General features: G+C 35.9%; 2 protein-coding genes and 1 pseudogene across 2 annotated transcripts; all 3 read right to left on the bottom strand.

Annotated features, from left to right (window-relative positions):
* Window positions 1-383: 383 nt before the first annotated feature.
* LOC122914447 (olfactory receptor 5AL1-like) lies at window positions 384-1,320 on the bottom strand. The gene is given in 3 exon segments (XM_044261060.1): window positions 384-676; window positions 679-747; window positions 750-1,320. Coding segments are annotated over 3 exon segments (933 nt in total).
* Window positions 1,321-8,738: 7,418 nt separating this feature from the next.
* Window positions 8,739-9,757, bottom strand: LOC122914445 (annotated as a pseudogene).
* A 5,104-nt stretch (window positions 9,758-14,861) lies between these two features.
* LOC122913660 (olfactory receptor 1044-like) lies at window positions 14,862-15,822 on the bottom strand. Its single transcript, XM_044260310.1, is given in 2 exon segments — window positions 14,862-15,735; window positions 15,737-15,822. Coding segments are annotated over 2 exon segments (960 nt in total).
* Window positions 15,823-17,725: the final 1,903 nt, after the last annotated feature.

The raw sequence follows: 17,725 nt of genomic DNA, 5'->3' as shown, positions 1-17,725 counted from the left end.
TGGTATTTTCAATAACATTCACATAGTTGATGTCCTGCAAGACCACCTAAAATTTTCAACATCACAATGAAAAAAGATAAAGTTATGCTATTAAGTTGCTTTGTTCTTCACCTCTATTACTGAAGCATTTCCTGGAAAAACAGAATGGATGGTTTTTATCTCTGTTTTACAATTCAACAATTAAACAAGCATTTATAAAATATCTACTACAAACATGTGAGCAAAACCAAGAAAATATCTATTTTTTTTTTTAAGGAGATAGTGATCAGAGAACTGAGCTTTAGAAAACAAAGGTTTCTACACTTACTGGCACTGTACCATGTATAAGCCTTCACTTAAATTCCTAACATCCAGTATTTCTTTAAAAAAAAAAAACCTCATTATCAATTACTAGAATATATCTTTTCAAAAATTTTCTTGAAAGCATTTTTTACTTCCTGATTCCTCAATTTATAGATTAAAGGATTTAACATGGGAATCACCACTGCATAGAATACCGAGGCAAATTTGTCTTTATCCAGTGAGTGGCTTGACTTGGGTCGCAAGTGCATAAAACTGAGGGTCCCATAATATATAGTAATAGAAAACAGGTCAGAAGCACATGTAGAAAAGGCTTTTTGTCTTCCTGCAGCAGAATGGATCTTTACGATGGCGAAGACAATGAACACATAGGAAGGAGAACAGTGATAAGAGAATAGAACACATTGAACCCAGCAATGATGAACAGCATCAACTCTTTGACTTGGTGTCAGAGCAGGCGAAAGCAATCAAGGGAACATCATCACAGTAGTACTGGTTGATCACATTAGAGTCACAGAAGGACATGTGGAATGTAGCCACTGCTTGAATAAGCCCCACGGTGAATCCGTAGATGTAAGAGCTAGTGACCAACTGGATGCAGAGTTTCCTGGGCATGAGAACTTTGTAGAGTAAAGGGTTGCAGATGGCCACATACCAATCATAGGCCATGACAGACAGCATGAATAATTCCCAGACTGAAAATATGATAAAGCAGCCCACTTGAGTGGCACATGCATAAAATGGCATGCTTTTAATTTCTCGTAAAGAGTTCACAAGGGTGTTTGGAGTAATGGCAGAGGTACCATAAAAATCAACAAAAGCCAGATGACAGAGGAAAAAATACATAGAAATGTGAAGTTGAGGACTGATTTGGATGAGCACCATCAGACCAAGATTACCCAAGACAGTAACTAAGTAAATCAATAGGAAAACACAAAAGAGAGTGGCCTGAAGCTCCAGGTTATCTGTGAGGCCCAAGAGGATGAACTCAGTGACGGCTGAATAATTGCCTTTTGCCATGAAATAGATGAACAGTAAATGATGAATGACAAATCTACAATAAACTCCTCTGAATAAACTTCACTCTGTTAGGAATAATCAATTCAATGTGAGAGGATAGCCCTGGCGAGCCACGGTGTTACGTTAAATTCAGCCAGAGCACAATCTTGATAGCGTTCTGAATTTTGTGTGGATTTCGCTTATGCTTTTAGTGTGAAGGGATTTGGTCCAGGCAGAAATTCCATGATATAAAGTTCACTAAGATGCTGAAGAAGAAGAAGAAAGAGTATTTTGATTAAGTTTTTATAATCAATACAATGGCAAAGCCTGTGTTGTACTTTTCTTTAAATATAAAGAAATAAACATGAAGAAATAAACTTGAATATTTCTTTAAATATAAAGAAAGGAACGTGAAGAATGCAAGTGGCTTTGACAACATATATCAAAATGATTTCTTAAACAGCAGCTCATAAAATTATTATAATTTCATCATTTCATAAGAATATTAAGAGTTACCAAAATCATGGGTAGAAAATATAAAATGAAAGTTAAAACCAAGCTATTAGTACTATTTTTAGATATCCTGTTTGGTGTAATTTGCAATTTTCTTCTTTTTACTAATCTCCATTTTTTTAAATACACATATACTGGTATCATGCTTAGTGAAATAAGTCAATCGGAGAAAGACAACTATCATATGATCTCCCTGATATGAGGAAGTGGAGATGCAACATGGGAGGCTTGGGGGTAGGAAAGGAATAAATGAAACAAGATGGGATCAGGAGGGAGACAAAACATAAGTGACTCTTAATCTCACAAAACAGAGGGTTGTTGGGGGGAGGGGGGTTGGGTGTGGGGGGTGGGTTATGGACATTGGGGAGGGTATGTGCTATGGTGAGTGCTGTGAAGTGTGTAAACCTGGCGATTCACAGACCTGTACCCCTGGGGATAAAAATACATTATATGTTTATTTAAAAAAGTAATAATTTTTTAAAAAGTGAAAAAAAATACACATATACTATTAATACCAAGGAAAAATAGGACTGTGATTTTTCTGGCTTTGTCTTTTGGCAAAATGCACACTAGAGAATAATTTTCCAGATTGTAAAACAGCTTTCAATGATTAGGAGGCATTATTTTACCTTTTTTCTTCACATGTCTAAATGGTCCAAAACAAATAGAATTGAAGCAGCATTTAGAAAAGCTACAGGTTACAGAACATTTCCATAAACCTATGCTGGATTCTGAATGCACGAGAGCTGGCAGAATTGAAATCATCTCCCTTCCTTTCTTCAGCACAGCAGACAGTGAGTTAACTTGATTTTCCTTTACCATTACATTGTCTCATGTTATTTCATATGGTCAGGACACAGAGAGTCAAGACAGGTAAAATATAGCAAAATATAAAAAGCACTTTCCCCACTTAAATTTTGTCTTGGTTACTACTTTTATCTTTTCTCTCCCTTTCAGCACTTAAAAAAAAAAAAAAAAAGATTTATTTATCTATTTGACAGAGAGAGAGAGAGCAAGCACACAAGTAGGGGGAGCTGCAGGCAGAGGTAGGAGCAGGCTCCCTGCAGAGTAGGGATCCTGACATGGGAGTCAACCCCAGGACCTCAGGATCAAGACCTGAGCTGAAGGCAGACACTTAACCCACTGAGCCAGCCAGGCACGCCTTCCCTTCAGCACTTTCAACCAAACATCTTAGAACAGGCACCTACCCCCAATTTTTCAATCATATTTATGACTTAACCAGGTATAGCCTACCTGCTTTTCCCATTAAACCGAGAAATCCCTTCACCAAGTTTACTGCCAACTTCCCTATTCCTAAATCCAAGAAAGCCCCCCCCCCTTTTTTTTTTACAACTTGGTAGCGTTAAACTCTATTGAATACACCTTTGGTTCCCAGAACAGAACAGTCTCTGAGTTTACTATGTGTCCATTTTGATTTTCTATCTTGGAGGCTCTGCTTCTATCACCTCTGCTTTAGACAACATGTTCTTCAAGCTCTCACCAAAGCCCCCCACATTTTCCCTTTTAACTTTCTTGTTAGTGATTTTGACCAATCCTAAATCCTCAATAGGCTTCTATATGCTGAAGATACATATGCAAGAGTATCACATACAGAAAAGAACTTACATTAAATCTCTGTACATTGGACCTAATACTTAAAACCTGGAGTATATATTTTATGTCTTCAATGAGCAGTACCATTATCCATTCAGTTTCCCAAAACAGAGAATAATCTTTTACTTTGCTTTCCTGTTCCCTGTTGTAATATTCAATTTGTTCCCAGTATTTCCCACATACTTTACATACTTTTCAGATCTGTTCACTTATACTGTTTCCTTGATCCAAATCACAATGACTTTTTGTTTTGTTTTGTTGGCAACTGACCCCTAATTTTTAATCTTGACTCCAGTCTTACCTATATCTTTCTGTTCCTCACGTTTTAGCTTATATGAACCTTTAGAGATGTGGATGTCATTTTTATGATATAATCATTCAGTGTCTTCCCATAGCTCTCAAGATAAAATTCTAAGGTCTTTAACAGGGCTGAAATAACTCTAGAAAATCTAGTTCCAGCATCTCAGATCAGGCTGCTCTCATCTGATATTCATCAAATAGTGTTTACATCAAAGGTATTTCATATTTTTCCTAGGGTTGGAGATCTTTCGATATTCAATACACAGTCATTCAGTGGAACTATAAACCCCTAAGTAGTCTGGTCTACTGCACCTGGAAGGAATCTTTGTGAATCCAGTAACATTAAAAATTACCCAGGTATTATGAGACAATTTGTATTGTGTGTGTGTGGTCCCTCAGGAAACTTTTTTTTTTGGGGGGGGGGTATTACATTATTTTTTAACAAACACTGAAAAACAACATAATTATATATATTCAAAACAGGTAGTTATTTGATGTTTAGTGTTTGGGGACCAAGTTATTTCCCTTGGAATGGTAGATCACCTTCTGGGCCATTACTTAATGGAAGAATCTAGGGTAGAAGAACATTTTAATTATCTCTTTTGGGAAAACAGTTTGATTAATTGCTATCTGTGCTTTGATTATTTATTATATCTGCTTTAAATTTTGTCACATTGGTTTCATATTAAAATTATGAATTTATTTAAAATAAATGCTCAGTTTGTGGGCCTTGGATTTAGTAGCAGCTTTTGAAAAACACTGGACAAAAATCATTTTCCCAAGGAGCAACATCGAAAGCTTTCGTCTGAGATTAATGTTTCCAACTGTTGTTATGGTTGACATTTCAATTCAACAGCAAAGATGAATTTAAAAGAATGCTGATTTTCTTCTTCCATCTCTAGAAAGCTGAGTGCAAAGAAATCATAGGGCACTTGATATCTTGTTGTAATCACTCCACAGTATTGGATCAATCGCTTCATCTAAATTTGCTTTAGATGAAAACCAATAGTGTCCACAGCGCTGGTGAGGCTGGCTGATGCAGCACCAGCTATGCAGAACAGAAAACAGATGAGGTATGAAGTAGTATCTCATTTTGGTTTTGATTTGCATTTTTCTAATGACTAATGATGTTGAGCATCTTTTCATGTGCCTATTTTCTGTTCATGCATCTTCCTTGAAAGAATGTCTATAAAAACATTTGTCCATTTGATAAAAAAACAAACAAGCAAACAAACAAAAACCTGTGATGGGAATATGCTGTTACCTTAGGCAGAAGGAGGTCAGAGCAAAGAAAAGGGAAGAGAAGGAGATGAAGTCTGAGAGTGGACATGGCTGCATCATTCAGAGGTTTGTGGATCAATGTAAAGCCTTTGCCTTTCATTTGAATACAATGAGATGTACTCGAAGGCTTCTAAAATGAAGTCTCCTTTTTTTCCCACTTTTGGCTTACTTTTCTTTTTAATTCCTTAAGACTTTGATATGATTCTAAAATCAAAATGCATAACAAAATATATTCAAAATAAGACTGTCTTCTGTACCTGTCAGCACCCACTTCATTCCTTGCCTTCCCTGTAGGGAACGACTTTTGTTCATTTCCACGTGTCCTCTTAATGTGTTTTCTTTTTTAAAAATCAGATGTAGGGGCACCTGGGTGGCTGAGTGGGTTAAGCCTCTGCCTTCGGCTTAGGTCATGATCTCCGGGTCCTGGGATCGAGCCCTGCATTGGGCTCCCTGCTCGGCGGGGAGCCTGCTTCCCCCTGCCTCTCTGCCTATTTGTGATCTCTCTCTGTGAAATAAATAAATAAAATCTTAAAAAAAAATAAAAAGATGTAATAAAATACGTATACATATCTTTTTCACATATTGTTTTTTCTTCTTTTTTTTCTTTCTTTGAGAGAAAGAGAGGGATGGGAAGAGTAGAGAGAAAGAGAGAATCTTAAGCAGGCTCCATGCTCAGGGCAGAGCCCCACAGGGGCCTGGATCTCACAACCCTTATATCATGACCTGAGTTGAAAATCAAGAGTAGGCATTTCAGAGACTAAGCCACCCATGCGCTCCACATGTACATATCTTTAGTCATTCTCTTTGCTTGTTTTATGTGAAGTATCCTTTTTTCTTCTTCACTTTATTTTACATTGAATTTTTCTTTTTCCCTTTTTAATATCTTTCTGATTTAATATTATGTTCTGATGCTCGTCATGTAGGACACCTGAAATCATCCCCATTTCTAGAACAGCTGTGCTTACCACTGGGTATTTGGATGTCAATATGTTACTAATACAAATAATATTCCAGCAAATAACTTTGTACATGTGTTATTTTGCATTTTGTGCTAGTATTTATTGGGATAGTTTCTAAGAAGTGGGTTTGTTGACTATTATAATTTTACTAGGTATTGCTACATATCCCGCCATAGGCATTATATGGTTTTTCTATCAGCAGTCTATTATGGTATTTATTTCCCCTCATGTAGTCAAATTTTTGTGTTTTGAAATCTTCATGGGAATTGATATTTCTGTGTTTTATATTTAACTTGGAAAAGACTGTTGACTCGATGGTATTTCCCTTCTTCCTTTATATACAGACTTGGCTTTTTTGACCTCTAAGCCTCCAAGGAAAAAAAATATACATTTTTGGTGAAATGGTACTTTTAATAATTTTTGGCTGAACGAATCAATGAAAGAAAGCAGGATGGAAATCAATGAATTAGCTGTCATTTATAAACAAGAAATAAGATCCAAAGAATTTAGATCACATAAATAAGCCTTGGGGAATAAAGTGGACTTTTGGAATATTTCAACATTCAACAGAATGTCTGAAAAACTATTATGTTATCAAAAAATGTTTACAAAATGATCATTAAAGAAATTAAAGGATCACTTCTCAGCCTTTTGGCTATGATCAAGGGTAAAGAAATTAAATTTGTTAGTTCCTTTTTACAGTGCTGGGAATTGTGTCTTCAAACAAAGGGTCTTATTGTAAAACATTCTTGAATTTTATTCCAGAATTGGCTTTCTTCTTTATAGATCACCAGCCTGAGCTTATAGTAGCATGATGAACTGATGAGAAAATTTGTTCTAGGAGTACCTGGCATTGATGATGCCAGCCCAGTAGAATCTGCCTGCTTCTAACATTGAGGTGACTGGAAATCTGGGTTTCAAGTGTTTGCTCTCAGTGTCAGAATTTACTTCAGGTATGGATCATAAAGCTGGTAACAAAATGCAGTGACCTTAAGAATTGTTATACAGAATTTTGATATAAATTTTCTTAATTTTTTAAAGATTTTATTTATTTATTTGAGAGAGAGAGAGAGAGAGCATGAGCAAGAGAGAGAGAGAGCGCACAAGCATGGGGAGGAGCAGAGGGAGAGGGAGAAGCAAACTCCCTGCTAAGCAGGGAGCCTGATCTGCGGCTCCACCCCAGGGATCATGACCTGAGCTGAGGCAGACACTTAACGACTGAGCCACCCAGGTCCTCCTAATTTAAAGTTTTCTATAAAAGACATGGTAGACTGTTTTAGTTTGTAACAAGTGAAAAATACAATTTTAGTAATAAGTCCTTATATAGCAAAAGTCCATTTTGTTAAATTAAGTTTTATTGAGGATGAGTGGGTAGTTTCATTTATTTATTTTCTTAAGGAAGATATAAGTATTATTTGTAAAAGTTATAGAATAACATAACAAATAAAACTTGTATTATTTATATGAAGTTACAGTTCTTTAAAGCTAACAAGGAATTTGAGGACACCAAAATGAAAAATGTGTTAAAATATACTAATCAACTAAAACATTAAATCTTTTTAAAAAGATTTATTTATTTTTTATTTTAGAGGGGGTTGGGGCAGAGGGAGACAAAGAGGGACTATCAAGCAGACTCCCTACTGAGTACAGAACCTCATGTAGAGCTCAATCTAGGGACTCTAAGATTGTGACCTGAGCCAAAATCAAGAGTTGACACTTAACCCATTGAACCACCCAGGAACCTCAAGCATTAAAATTGAATAATAAATGCTGAGGAACTTTCTTTATTTTAACTTTTTATTTTGACATAATTTCAGAATTATTGAAGCTAACATTTTACAAGGACTTCCTCTACACCCTTCACCTAGATTCCTCAGACATTAACATTTTACCACATTCTTTTATCCTGAACTGTTTAATAATCGGTCAGAGACATGATGCTTCCTTATTCTCATATACTCAACAGCGAATATTTACTAAAAACAGGGGAACTCTTAAATGACCACAGTACTATTATAAAAATCCACAAATTAATATTGGTGTAGCACTATTACTTAATCCACAGACCTTATTCTGCTCTGATGGACTTGTCTCATTTGTTAAAATTCAAGCTTGCTTTTTCAGTCTTCCTTTAAGTGTTCTACCAGTGTTGATGCCATTGCCCATGTGAGGTCACTAGAACCAACAATTCTTTTCAGATTCATCTTACTAGGAGTGCACGTGTGTCTTTTATAGACAATGTTAATAATGTGGGTGACCTGGTGGTGGGTATTAGGAGGGCACATATTACATGGAGCACAGGGTGTGGTGCATAAACAATGAATTATGGACCACTGAAAAAAAATAAATTAAATTAAATTTTAAAAAAATAAATTAAAAAAAGCTCCTTTAGTGATCTAAAGTAGACATGGTTTTTACCAAGGTCAAGTTCATGAATTGGAATGTTCAAGTCAAAACTCCTCTATGGAAAAGAGATTGATTTTAGATGATCTATGGGACAATTTAACCTCTATTTGCAATCGAATTTATTTTATTTTCATGTCTTTCAATATTTTCAAGAGTTAGAATTCTCATGATAATAGAAAATAAAATCAGAAAATTAATGTATCCTGTGTTTTGATATGAATTTGTTTAATATTATAACATTTGAAAGCACATTACTAATGGTAAGCTAATATAGAAATCTTGATGACTGTTTTTTTGACGTTGTTTCTTTTATTCTTATTTTTTTGCATCCCAACTCTGAGGGCTTTTGGTTAGATGATAGATCATTTATTTTATACTAGAAGACACCTTTTCCATAATTTTTTTCAAAGCATTTTTGACTTCCTGATTCCTCAGGCTGTATATTAAAGGATTCAGCATGGGGATTACCACAATATAGATATCTTGTCGGTATCCAGAGAATGACTTGTTTTTGGCTGCATATACATGAAGATAATAGTGCCTTAAAATATAGTGATGGAAGTCAAGTGGGAGGCCCAAGTAGAGAATGCTTTTTGCCTGCCTTCAGCTGAATTAATCTTCAGAATGGCAAATAGAATGAATATGTAGGAGATGAGGACAATAAGAAGAGAGAAAAGGGTATTGAAACCAGCAAGTGTGAACAATACCAGTTCTTTGATGTCTTTGTTCCCAGGACCCCGAGACCATGACCTGAGCCGAAGGCAGCGGCTTAACCCACTGAGCCACCCAGGCACCCCTCTTTGATGTCTTTGTAATGGCTTTTACGGCAGGCCAGACCAACCAGGGGAATGTCATCACAGTAGAAGTGATTTATTATATTTGAATCACAAAAAGATAAGTGGAATGTAAGGACTGTCTGTAGGAGTCCAACAGAAAAGCCATACACATATGCACTAACCACCATTTGAATACAGACCCTTCTGTTCATGGTGATGGTATAGAGTAAAGGGTTGCAAATGGCGACATACGCCATGACTGAGAGCATATACACTTCACAAACCACGAACATGATAAAGCAACACAATTGGGTGGCACAAGCAGGTAAGGATATTCTCTTAATTTCTTGGAAGAAGTTCACCAGGGTGTTAAGGGGTGACAGAGGAGGTATAGCAAAAATCCACAAAAGCTAGGTTGCTGAGGAAAAAATACATAGGTGTGTGAAGCAGAGAACAGATATGAATTAGCATAATTAACCCAAGATTACCTATGACACTAATTATGTAGATCACTAGGAAGATCCCAAAAAGTAGGGCTTGAAGCTCCAGATTTTGTGTGAGTCCCAAGAGGATGAATTCAGTTATTTCTGAATTATTGCCCTCAGCCATGGAAGATGTGTAGAAGCATCTCATGTCATTCTCTTTAGAGTATCCATGCTGGATGATCTTCCACTTCTTGGATTAAGAATTTAACTCACACTTATTTTATGGTGACCATATTAGAAAGATAATCCTCACTGGTCCTATGGACCATTCTTGGGTTTCATTATTGCCTGCTTTTGATTTGAAGGGATTTGCTCCAGGCAGAAATTCCAACATGCTCAGTGGTCTGGGGGATTGATGAAGAAAACAGAATGTCTTGAATTAAATGTGGACTCTCATATATAAAATGAAAACCCAGTATTACAACAATAGCAGGAATAGTATTTTAGTGATAAAAGAGATAGGGGCACATTTTAGTAATATATTACAATTAAATAATGAGCAAATCAACTCAATCGAGAATTAAAATAATCATAACTGTCACTAGAGATTATTTGTGTGCTAGCCATGCAATAAAAGAAGGGGCAAAAATATTATTTATGAAGTACATGATATTGTATTACGGCATCCAAACCAGTAACTTCAGTGGAGAGATATTACATTTGTTATGACTGTGGAAGTCTTCACCTTCAAGTCATATAACGAAAATGATGCTATAATAAGAATGTAAGTTCAAAGAAATGTGAAAATATGGGCACCTGGGTGGCTCAGTCAGTTCAGCATCTGCCTTTGGCTCTGGTCAGGATCCCAGGGATTGAGCCCTGTGTCAGTATCTCTGGTCAACAGGAAGCTGCTTTTCCCTCTCCCTCTGATGCTTTCTCTTTCTCATCATTTCTATCTCTATCTCTCACTCTCAAATAAAATAAATAAAATCTTTTAAAAAACAAATTAGAAGCACCTGGGTGGCTCGGTGGGTTAAGCCTCTGCCTTTGGCTCATGATCTCAGGGTCCTGGGATCAAGCCCAGCATCAGGCTTTCTTCTCAGTGGGGAGTCTGTTTCCCCCTCTTTCTCTTTGCCTGCCTCTCTGCCTACTTATGATCTGTCTGTCAAATAAAGAAATAAATAAAATCTTTAAAAAAATAAAAATAAAAAAACAAAACCCACAAATAAGTGTGAAAAAACAATTTTTAAGATTCTGTTTAAAATAATAAACATCTAGAGTTTAATTTAATATTTAACTTAACAGACTCTTGACCTTATATGTTCCTGTTGTTTATGTTTAAACTGAGTACACTCATAGTTTCATATTATGTATTACTGGAATGGTATTCAGGAAAGAAGAAAATTTTTATAAGTTAATTCAACAATGTAATGTATGCTGGATAACCCTAAGTATATTTACTAAATACACTTGCAAGAACAGCCTAGACATTTCTTAAAACAAAGTGTAATGGATAGTTATTTATCATTACAGATAGTAAACTGTATTATAAACTGGAGAATGTAAAACAAAATAGGAATCTTTGGCAGGACAGTGAATGTTTATCACAGGAAAAAAGTGCTGATTTGTAGCATCTGTTGATTTTCTGATTTCTATGATGCAAATACTCCCACTGTCACTGATTTCAGGCTACAAACTTAAAGCCACTGAACATGGAATTGGGATAAATACAGATTATATCTTTTTCAAAATATTAGGAGAGATACTGGTGGTACTTCCATACAAAAGTAGGTTGATAGTATAAGCAAAATCATATAAAATATTATTTAATAAAACACGTATGTTTATATTATACCATATGCTAGAGAAACAATTAGAATCAATAATGAGTCTCTCTTTACAATGTATTTGTATCTATAACTATAAATATCTCTCAATAGACTGATTAATTTCAAAGAGAAAAAGTTCATTTTATAAAATATGAAAGGATTAGCTAACAATAAGTTGTTCATTAAATCAATCAAATTAAAAGAATGGTTATACCCAGGGTTGCTAAAGGTGTAGGAAAACAAAAACAACCTTACACATCCAAAGAAGGTGAAATTTGTCTTCATCTTTCTGGAAGACGATATGCTAGTAAGCATCAAAATTGTTAATTAGTCCTGCCGTTAATACAATGGTTTTAACAGTAAGCAATTAGAGAAATGATAAAAGCATGCAAGTATATGAATGGTTTCATTTTTACCTACCCAAAACTGAAAGTTGTCTAAGTATACTCTGAAATTTATTCATTTATTGCACATCTCAGTAAAACATTAAGTAGTCATTCAAATGCTGAAATAAGTCTACATTTATTGATATTAAAAAATGTTCACAATATAGCACGTTGAAAAGAGCAGCATGATACACAGGTTATTTGGTGATAAATGATTTCTATATATGCACATCACATTATGCCCTATAGATATTTATACACAGAGGGAAAATACACAAACCATGTATGCCACAATGTTAATAGTAATTATGTCTGTGAGGTGGTATGGTGGCTTTTTCTCCTTACTCATTGTAATCATCCTTTACATTTTGCATTAACCCTACTTCAACAAGCTTGATTTCAATTTCATTTTTTTAAAGATTCATTTATTTGACAGAGAGAGAAAGAGAGCATAAGCAGGGGGAATAGCAGAGGCAGAGGGAGAAGTGGGCTCCCCACTGAACAGGGAGCCCAATGGATCCCAGGACCCTGGGATCATGACCTGAGCCGAAGGTAGAAACTTAACCATCTGAGCCACCCAGGCTCCCTTGATTTCAATCTGAAATGTGCATTTCCATGTTACTATGCATTCCACATCTATGAATATGGATAACTTAATTTTCACATTGGTTATTCTTACAATTTGTGTTTACCTGGTGCCCATATGGGTGTTTGAAGTGTTCTTAATCATTACTGCTAAAAATGACTTCATAATCTCCACATTTTGGGGGATAATATTTCATTGTGATATGTCACAAAGGTGGACTAATTTGTTAAAAAATTAAAAACAATTCTCCTTGAAGAGGACAAAACCCATTTACAAAATCATCACATTTGAAGTGAAAATCATGACAACTGTTTTTCTCTTATATTAAAATTGTTTGTCAAATCTCCAGATTTAATTGGAAGTTCTTAAATCTTACCTTGGGAGGTTTCCTAAATGTTCAACATTTTAGAATTAAGAGTAAGAAGTTAAAAATTGTCAATTTCAAAAGTCTTTTACTCTCAAATGTTTTTATTTTAATCCATTGCCTTCTTAAATCTTAAAACAATAGATTCATCAAATGATATTGTTTTCACCTACTTAATGCTGAGGAAACTGAGGAACAATTTGTAAGTGGCGTAAATTGTGTTCTTATTCAGCCAATGTGAGACCCAGGCTTTTAGACTCCAAGGAATCCGTGCTTTTTAATGGCACAGCTGAGGCACAGAGAATGCACCAGCCACCAAGACAGGAGCTTGCGAATTCAAGGATATCAATAATAGACTTTGGGTATATAGCATACAGACTCACAACCTGCTGCAGGAGTTCTGACAGAAAACAGGGAGCCACGGAAATGTTCAAATAGTAGGTAAATGTGTTTAAAGAAAAGAGAAGGAAAGAAACTGTTGAGAATCATAAGTCAGAGCAGCCAGCCTGTGTCTCTATGATCCGTCCAAGTAGAATCAAAAGTGCACACTGACCTAAGGAAAGTTTAAATGTGATCTCTCTCTGGCTGTTAATAATATCTTAGTCTTTTCTGTCATTAAGCATTGAAATGACCCCTAGATTGAAAAAATATATATATTAGTAAGCATGAGTTGCAAACTCAAAACCATTTTCCGTGTAATTTAAAATTGTAAAATGATCATTGGATTTATTTGAAACATATACATACATATCTATATCTACATATAGATAAGTCATCTCATCTATAAATATAAATGTACATCTATTTATCTATATCACAGTTACCAGTTGTGTATGGTAATACTTACTTATAAATGGCTCTCTCAAGTTCATCAGTATACCTGGGACTAGAACTCAGGTCTTTAGGCTCATAGAAAGATGGAACATGATCTACAAGTAGCCATTGACTGTTACCCCTTTCATATTGTTGAATCTTTAAGAAGACTCCAAAACAAACACTATATGTCCTCATTTAATTGAGAAACTGGTGAAAGCCCACACATAGGCTTCATTGTCCAATGGGTTAACTGTGTTTTAAGCTAGAATTTGATTAATAAGGATCAACTTACACAAGCTTTGCCCTGTATAAGTCTTATGATCCTTGATACTGGCAAAATGTTCTAGAATGTTTCCATTGTTTTGAGTTAATTTGGAATGGATGATGCCCTTGGGATGCAATCCCTGAATTACCTTATTATTTTTTTAAATTTTAGATAATTGGAAAAAATATGTGAGATCTCATAGGCTTAAAAAAAAAACAGTTTACTTCAGAGTCTTTTGGGGCCAAGCCAGAATTTCAGGTCAGTAGAAAGTTGTGTTAAAACAGTCAGATAGTAAAGTTAGGACATATTATTATTCTCTTTAATAAAGGCAGGTTGTTAAATTATAATATGGAACGGTTTTGTATTATCATATATTTTTAAGAAATTAGCATATTAGGAAAATAATATTTACACTATGCATCTTTGCTTTTCACACGGGATATTGTTAATGTAGTCAGAGAAATCTGAACTGGGAATTTTGGAAGGTGGGATCAGAACTTTTGTCCATGTTCTGCCTGGAACTAGTTATAGACCAAATTAATGGTTTTTTATGCATTTTTTACTTGAGAATTGGGAAAATCAGTAATTTCCTGTGGAACAAAAATTAATTATTTTTAATACACTTTCCATTTAAAATAAGAAAATGGGTATAAATTGTTATGGTTATTTTTACGTCTGAAATCTCATTGTAAGTGAAAATATTTTAAAATTTCATTATATAGTGAGCAGATATACAGAAATCACATTAAGAGTAGACATTCTGGGGCACCTGGGTGCTCAGTGGGTTAAGCCGCTGCCTTCAGCTCAGATCATGATTTCAGGGTCCTGGGATCAAGTCCCGCATCAGCGTCTCTGCTCAGCAGGGATCCTGCTTCCTCCTCTCTCTGTCTGCCTGCCTCTCTGCCTGCTTGTGATCTTTCTCTGTCAAATAAATAGATAAAATCTTTAAAAAAATAAAAATAAAAAAAATTAAAATAGACATTCTGACAGTTTTTTAAGAGGAAAAACCAGACAATGAAGAGCCCATTCATACTTATTCAAGTCACGTCCTCAATTTCATGAACATTTTAAAAGCCTGGTTTCTACTGATGATAAGTTTCCTCAGGGCATCTTTCACTTCCTTGTTCCTGAGGCTGTAGATTAAGGGGTTCAACATGGGAATGATCACTGTGTAGAAGACAGAGGCCATTTTGTCTGTGTCTAGGGAATGGTTTGATCTTGGCTGTAAGTACATAAAGATGAGGGTCCCATAGAATATGGTGACTGCTAGCACATGAGAGCCACATGTGGAGAAAGCCTTGCGCCTGCCCTCAGCTGAACGCATCCTCAGGATGGCGGAAATAATAAACACGTAGGAGACAAAGACAACCAGAAGGGAAGAAATGAACATGATTCCAGCACAGGCAAAGATCCAAAGCTGTTTGGAGTGAGTGTCTGAGCAGGTTAGCCTGAGGAGAGGCATGTCATCACAATAGAAATGATTGATGATATTGGAGTGACAGTAGGAGAGACGAAAGGTAAGGATGGTATGAAACAGTGCAACCAGGAAGCTATAGCTGTAGGGGACGGCCACAAGCTGAATGCAGACTCCTGGGGACATTACAACCATGTAGAGGAGAGGATTACAAATGGCCACATATCGGTCATAGGCCATGGAAGCCAGCAGCAAGCACTCAGCAGTCATGAAGGCCAGGAAACAGCCTAACTGAGCAGCGCATGCATTGAAGGAGATAACATTTTGTTTGTATAAGAAATTTCCAAGCATTTTGGGTGTAATGACAGAAGAGTAACAGAAATCAACAAAAGCTAGGTTACTAAGAAAGAAGTACATTGGTGTGTTGAGTCTTGAGTCTGTTCTAATGACTAGGATTAAACCTAGGTTGCCTACTACTGTGAAAAGATAGATAGATAAGAAAACCACAGAGTGGCATCTTCAACTCCTGATGATCTGTGAGGCCCATGAGAATAAATTCTGTCACTTGGGTGCAGTTACTCTGGGCCATGTGTCTTTCGTGTACCTGGATGAAAAGAAGAAAATCAGATCTAGTTTAATTAAATGAAGTGTACTGTTTAGCTCTCTCACCTCCCCCACTGGAAGCTCTTAGAACCCAGTCCTCTTGGGTCTTTATGGAGACTTCACTAAGTAGCCATGACTGAGTCATTGGCCATCAGCTGATTCAGCTTTCAGTCTCCCACTCTAGGGTGGAGTCCAAAAGTTATGTCATTAACATAACAAGACACACGTTTCACCTTCATGTCTTTGTAGCATTTTCTGGAACTGTGAATGAAGACCAAATATATCAGAGAAATAAATAGCTCTTATAAGTCGTAATATCACAGTGTTACAAAAAATATGAGATTACAGTTTCAATTATGGCAAAGCAATGACTAGTAATTGTGTCCCTTTTCAAAGCACTCAAACTTCCTTGGCTTGTTTGCTGAAATTCAAAATACAGACAATCTTCTGAAGGAATAAATGTAAATTTTCGATTGGGGCTAATTTAATTTATTCCATCTCTGAGAAAGAAGATGCACTGGAGTTTCCAGCTCATTTAGCACTTTTATAATGGACGATTTCTCTTCTAATGACAGATAACTTTCGAAAGATGGCATTTTATTGGGATTGAAGCCGAGAATAGTAGAAAGAACCCTGATACAACTAGGGTACCTGTATTTGAATTTGGCTTTGTTACTCTCTGGTCACATAAGCTTTAGGGTGGCAAAAATTCAGTTTGTTCCTCATTTTCTTAATCTATAAATGATTCTAATTTATATCTAAAAGGATTATAAATATTAAAAGGAAGTTATTTATCCCCACTGCAGGACAGACACGAATACATTTTAAAATAGAAAATATTGGACACCTGAGAGGCTCAGTTGGTTAAGTGTCTGCCTTTGGTTCAGGTCTTGATCCTAGGGTGCTAGGATGAAGCCTGGCATTGGGCTCCCTGCTCAGCAGGGAGTCTGCTTCTACATCTCTCTGTATGTGCCCTTTCTCTCTTTCACCTTCTCTCAAATAAATAAATAAAATCTTAAAAAAAAAAAGTAGAAAATATCGTGTTAAAAAATTGGTGTCCTGGAGTGCCTGGGTGGCTCAGTGGGTTGGGCCGTTGCTTTCGGCTCGGGTCGTGGTCTCGGGGTCCTGGGATCGAGTCCTGCGTCGGGCTCTCTGCTCGGCGGGGAGCCTGCTTCCTCCTCTCTCTCTCTCTGCCTGCCTCTCTGCCTGCTTGTGATCTCTCTCTGTCAAATAAATAAATAAAATCTTTAAAAAAAAAATTGTTGTCCTGATACATTAAAAGGTAGATGTTCAGAGAAGGCAGTGTAATCACTTTGAAAATTCACTGGCAGCAGGGTAGACAGTGCTTATGGATCAGGGTACAATACCTCCAGGTCTTAAAACACAGAGGTTATTGAATAAGAAAAATAGAAAAATCCTTAACTGTTGGATGCAGATAGCCATAAAGTTTTGTGTGCAATATGTCTTTTAAATTAAGGATGGAGAAGAGTGCCTTAAAATTTTAGATCTTTAAATGTAGTTCCAGCAATGCATAATTACCAAGAGAAACATATAGCATAAATTAATATCTTTTGTTATGTCAGGGAAGAGATGAAAGAATACATCATGAGAAGGTAGATGTTCTTCATCAAGCATAAATATGGAAATCAAAAATACATTTTTAGTGTGTGTTTATACCACTTTCTATGGGAGGAAGACAATCTCTTAGATGATATTGATCATAGTTGCCAATCACCATTACATGAAATGAGTAGGTTGTTAGAGCTTTTAAAAGCCTGACTAGTGATCCTACAAATATATAAATTCAGTTTTGAAGTAATTAAGCAACTATTTGATTGGGGATATTGTTTTCAAGTCCCAAGATGCCGAATAAGGCTTTACTGTTTGGC

The sequence above is a fragment of the Neovison vison genome, chromosome 7, assembly GCF_020171115.1.
Source record: "Neovison vison isolate M4711 chromosome 7, ASM_NN_V1, whole genome shotgun sequence".
Classification (NCBI taxonomy): Eukaryota; Metazoa; Chordata; class Mammalia; order Carnivora; family Mustelidae; genus Neogale; species Neogale vison.
Note: the sequence above shows the minus strand (reverse complement) of the source record. Positions and strands in the feature narration are given on the sequence as shown.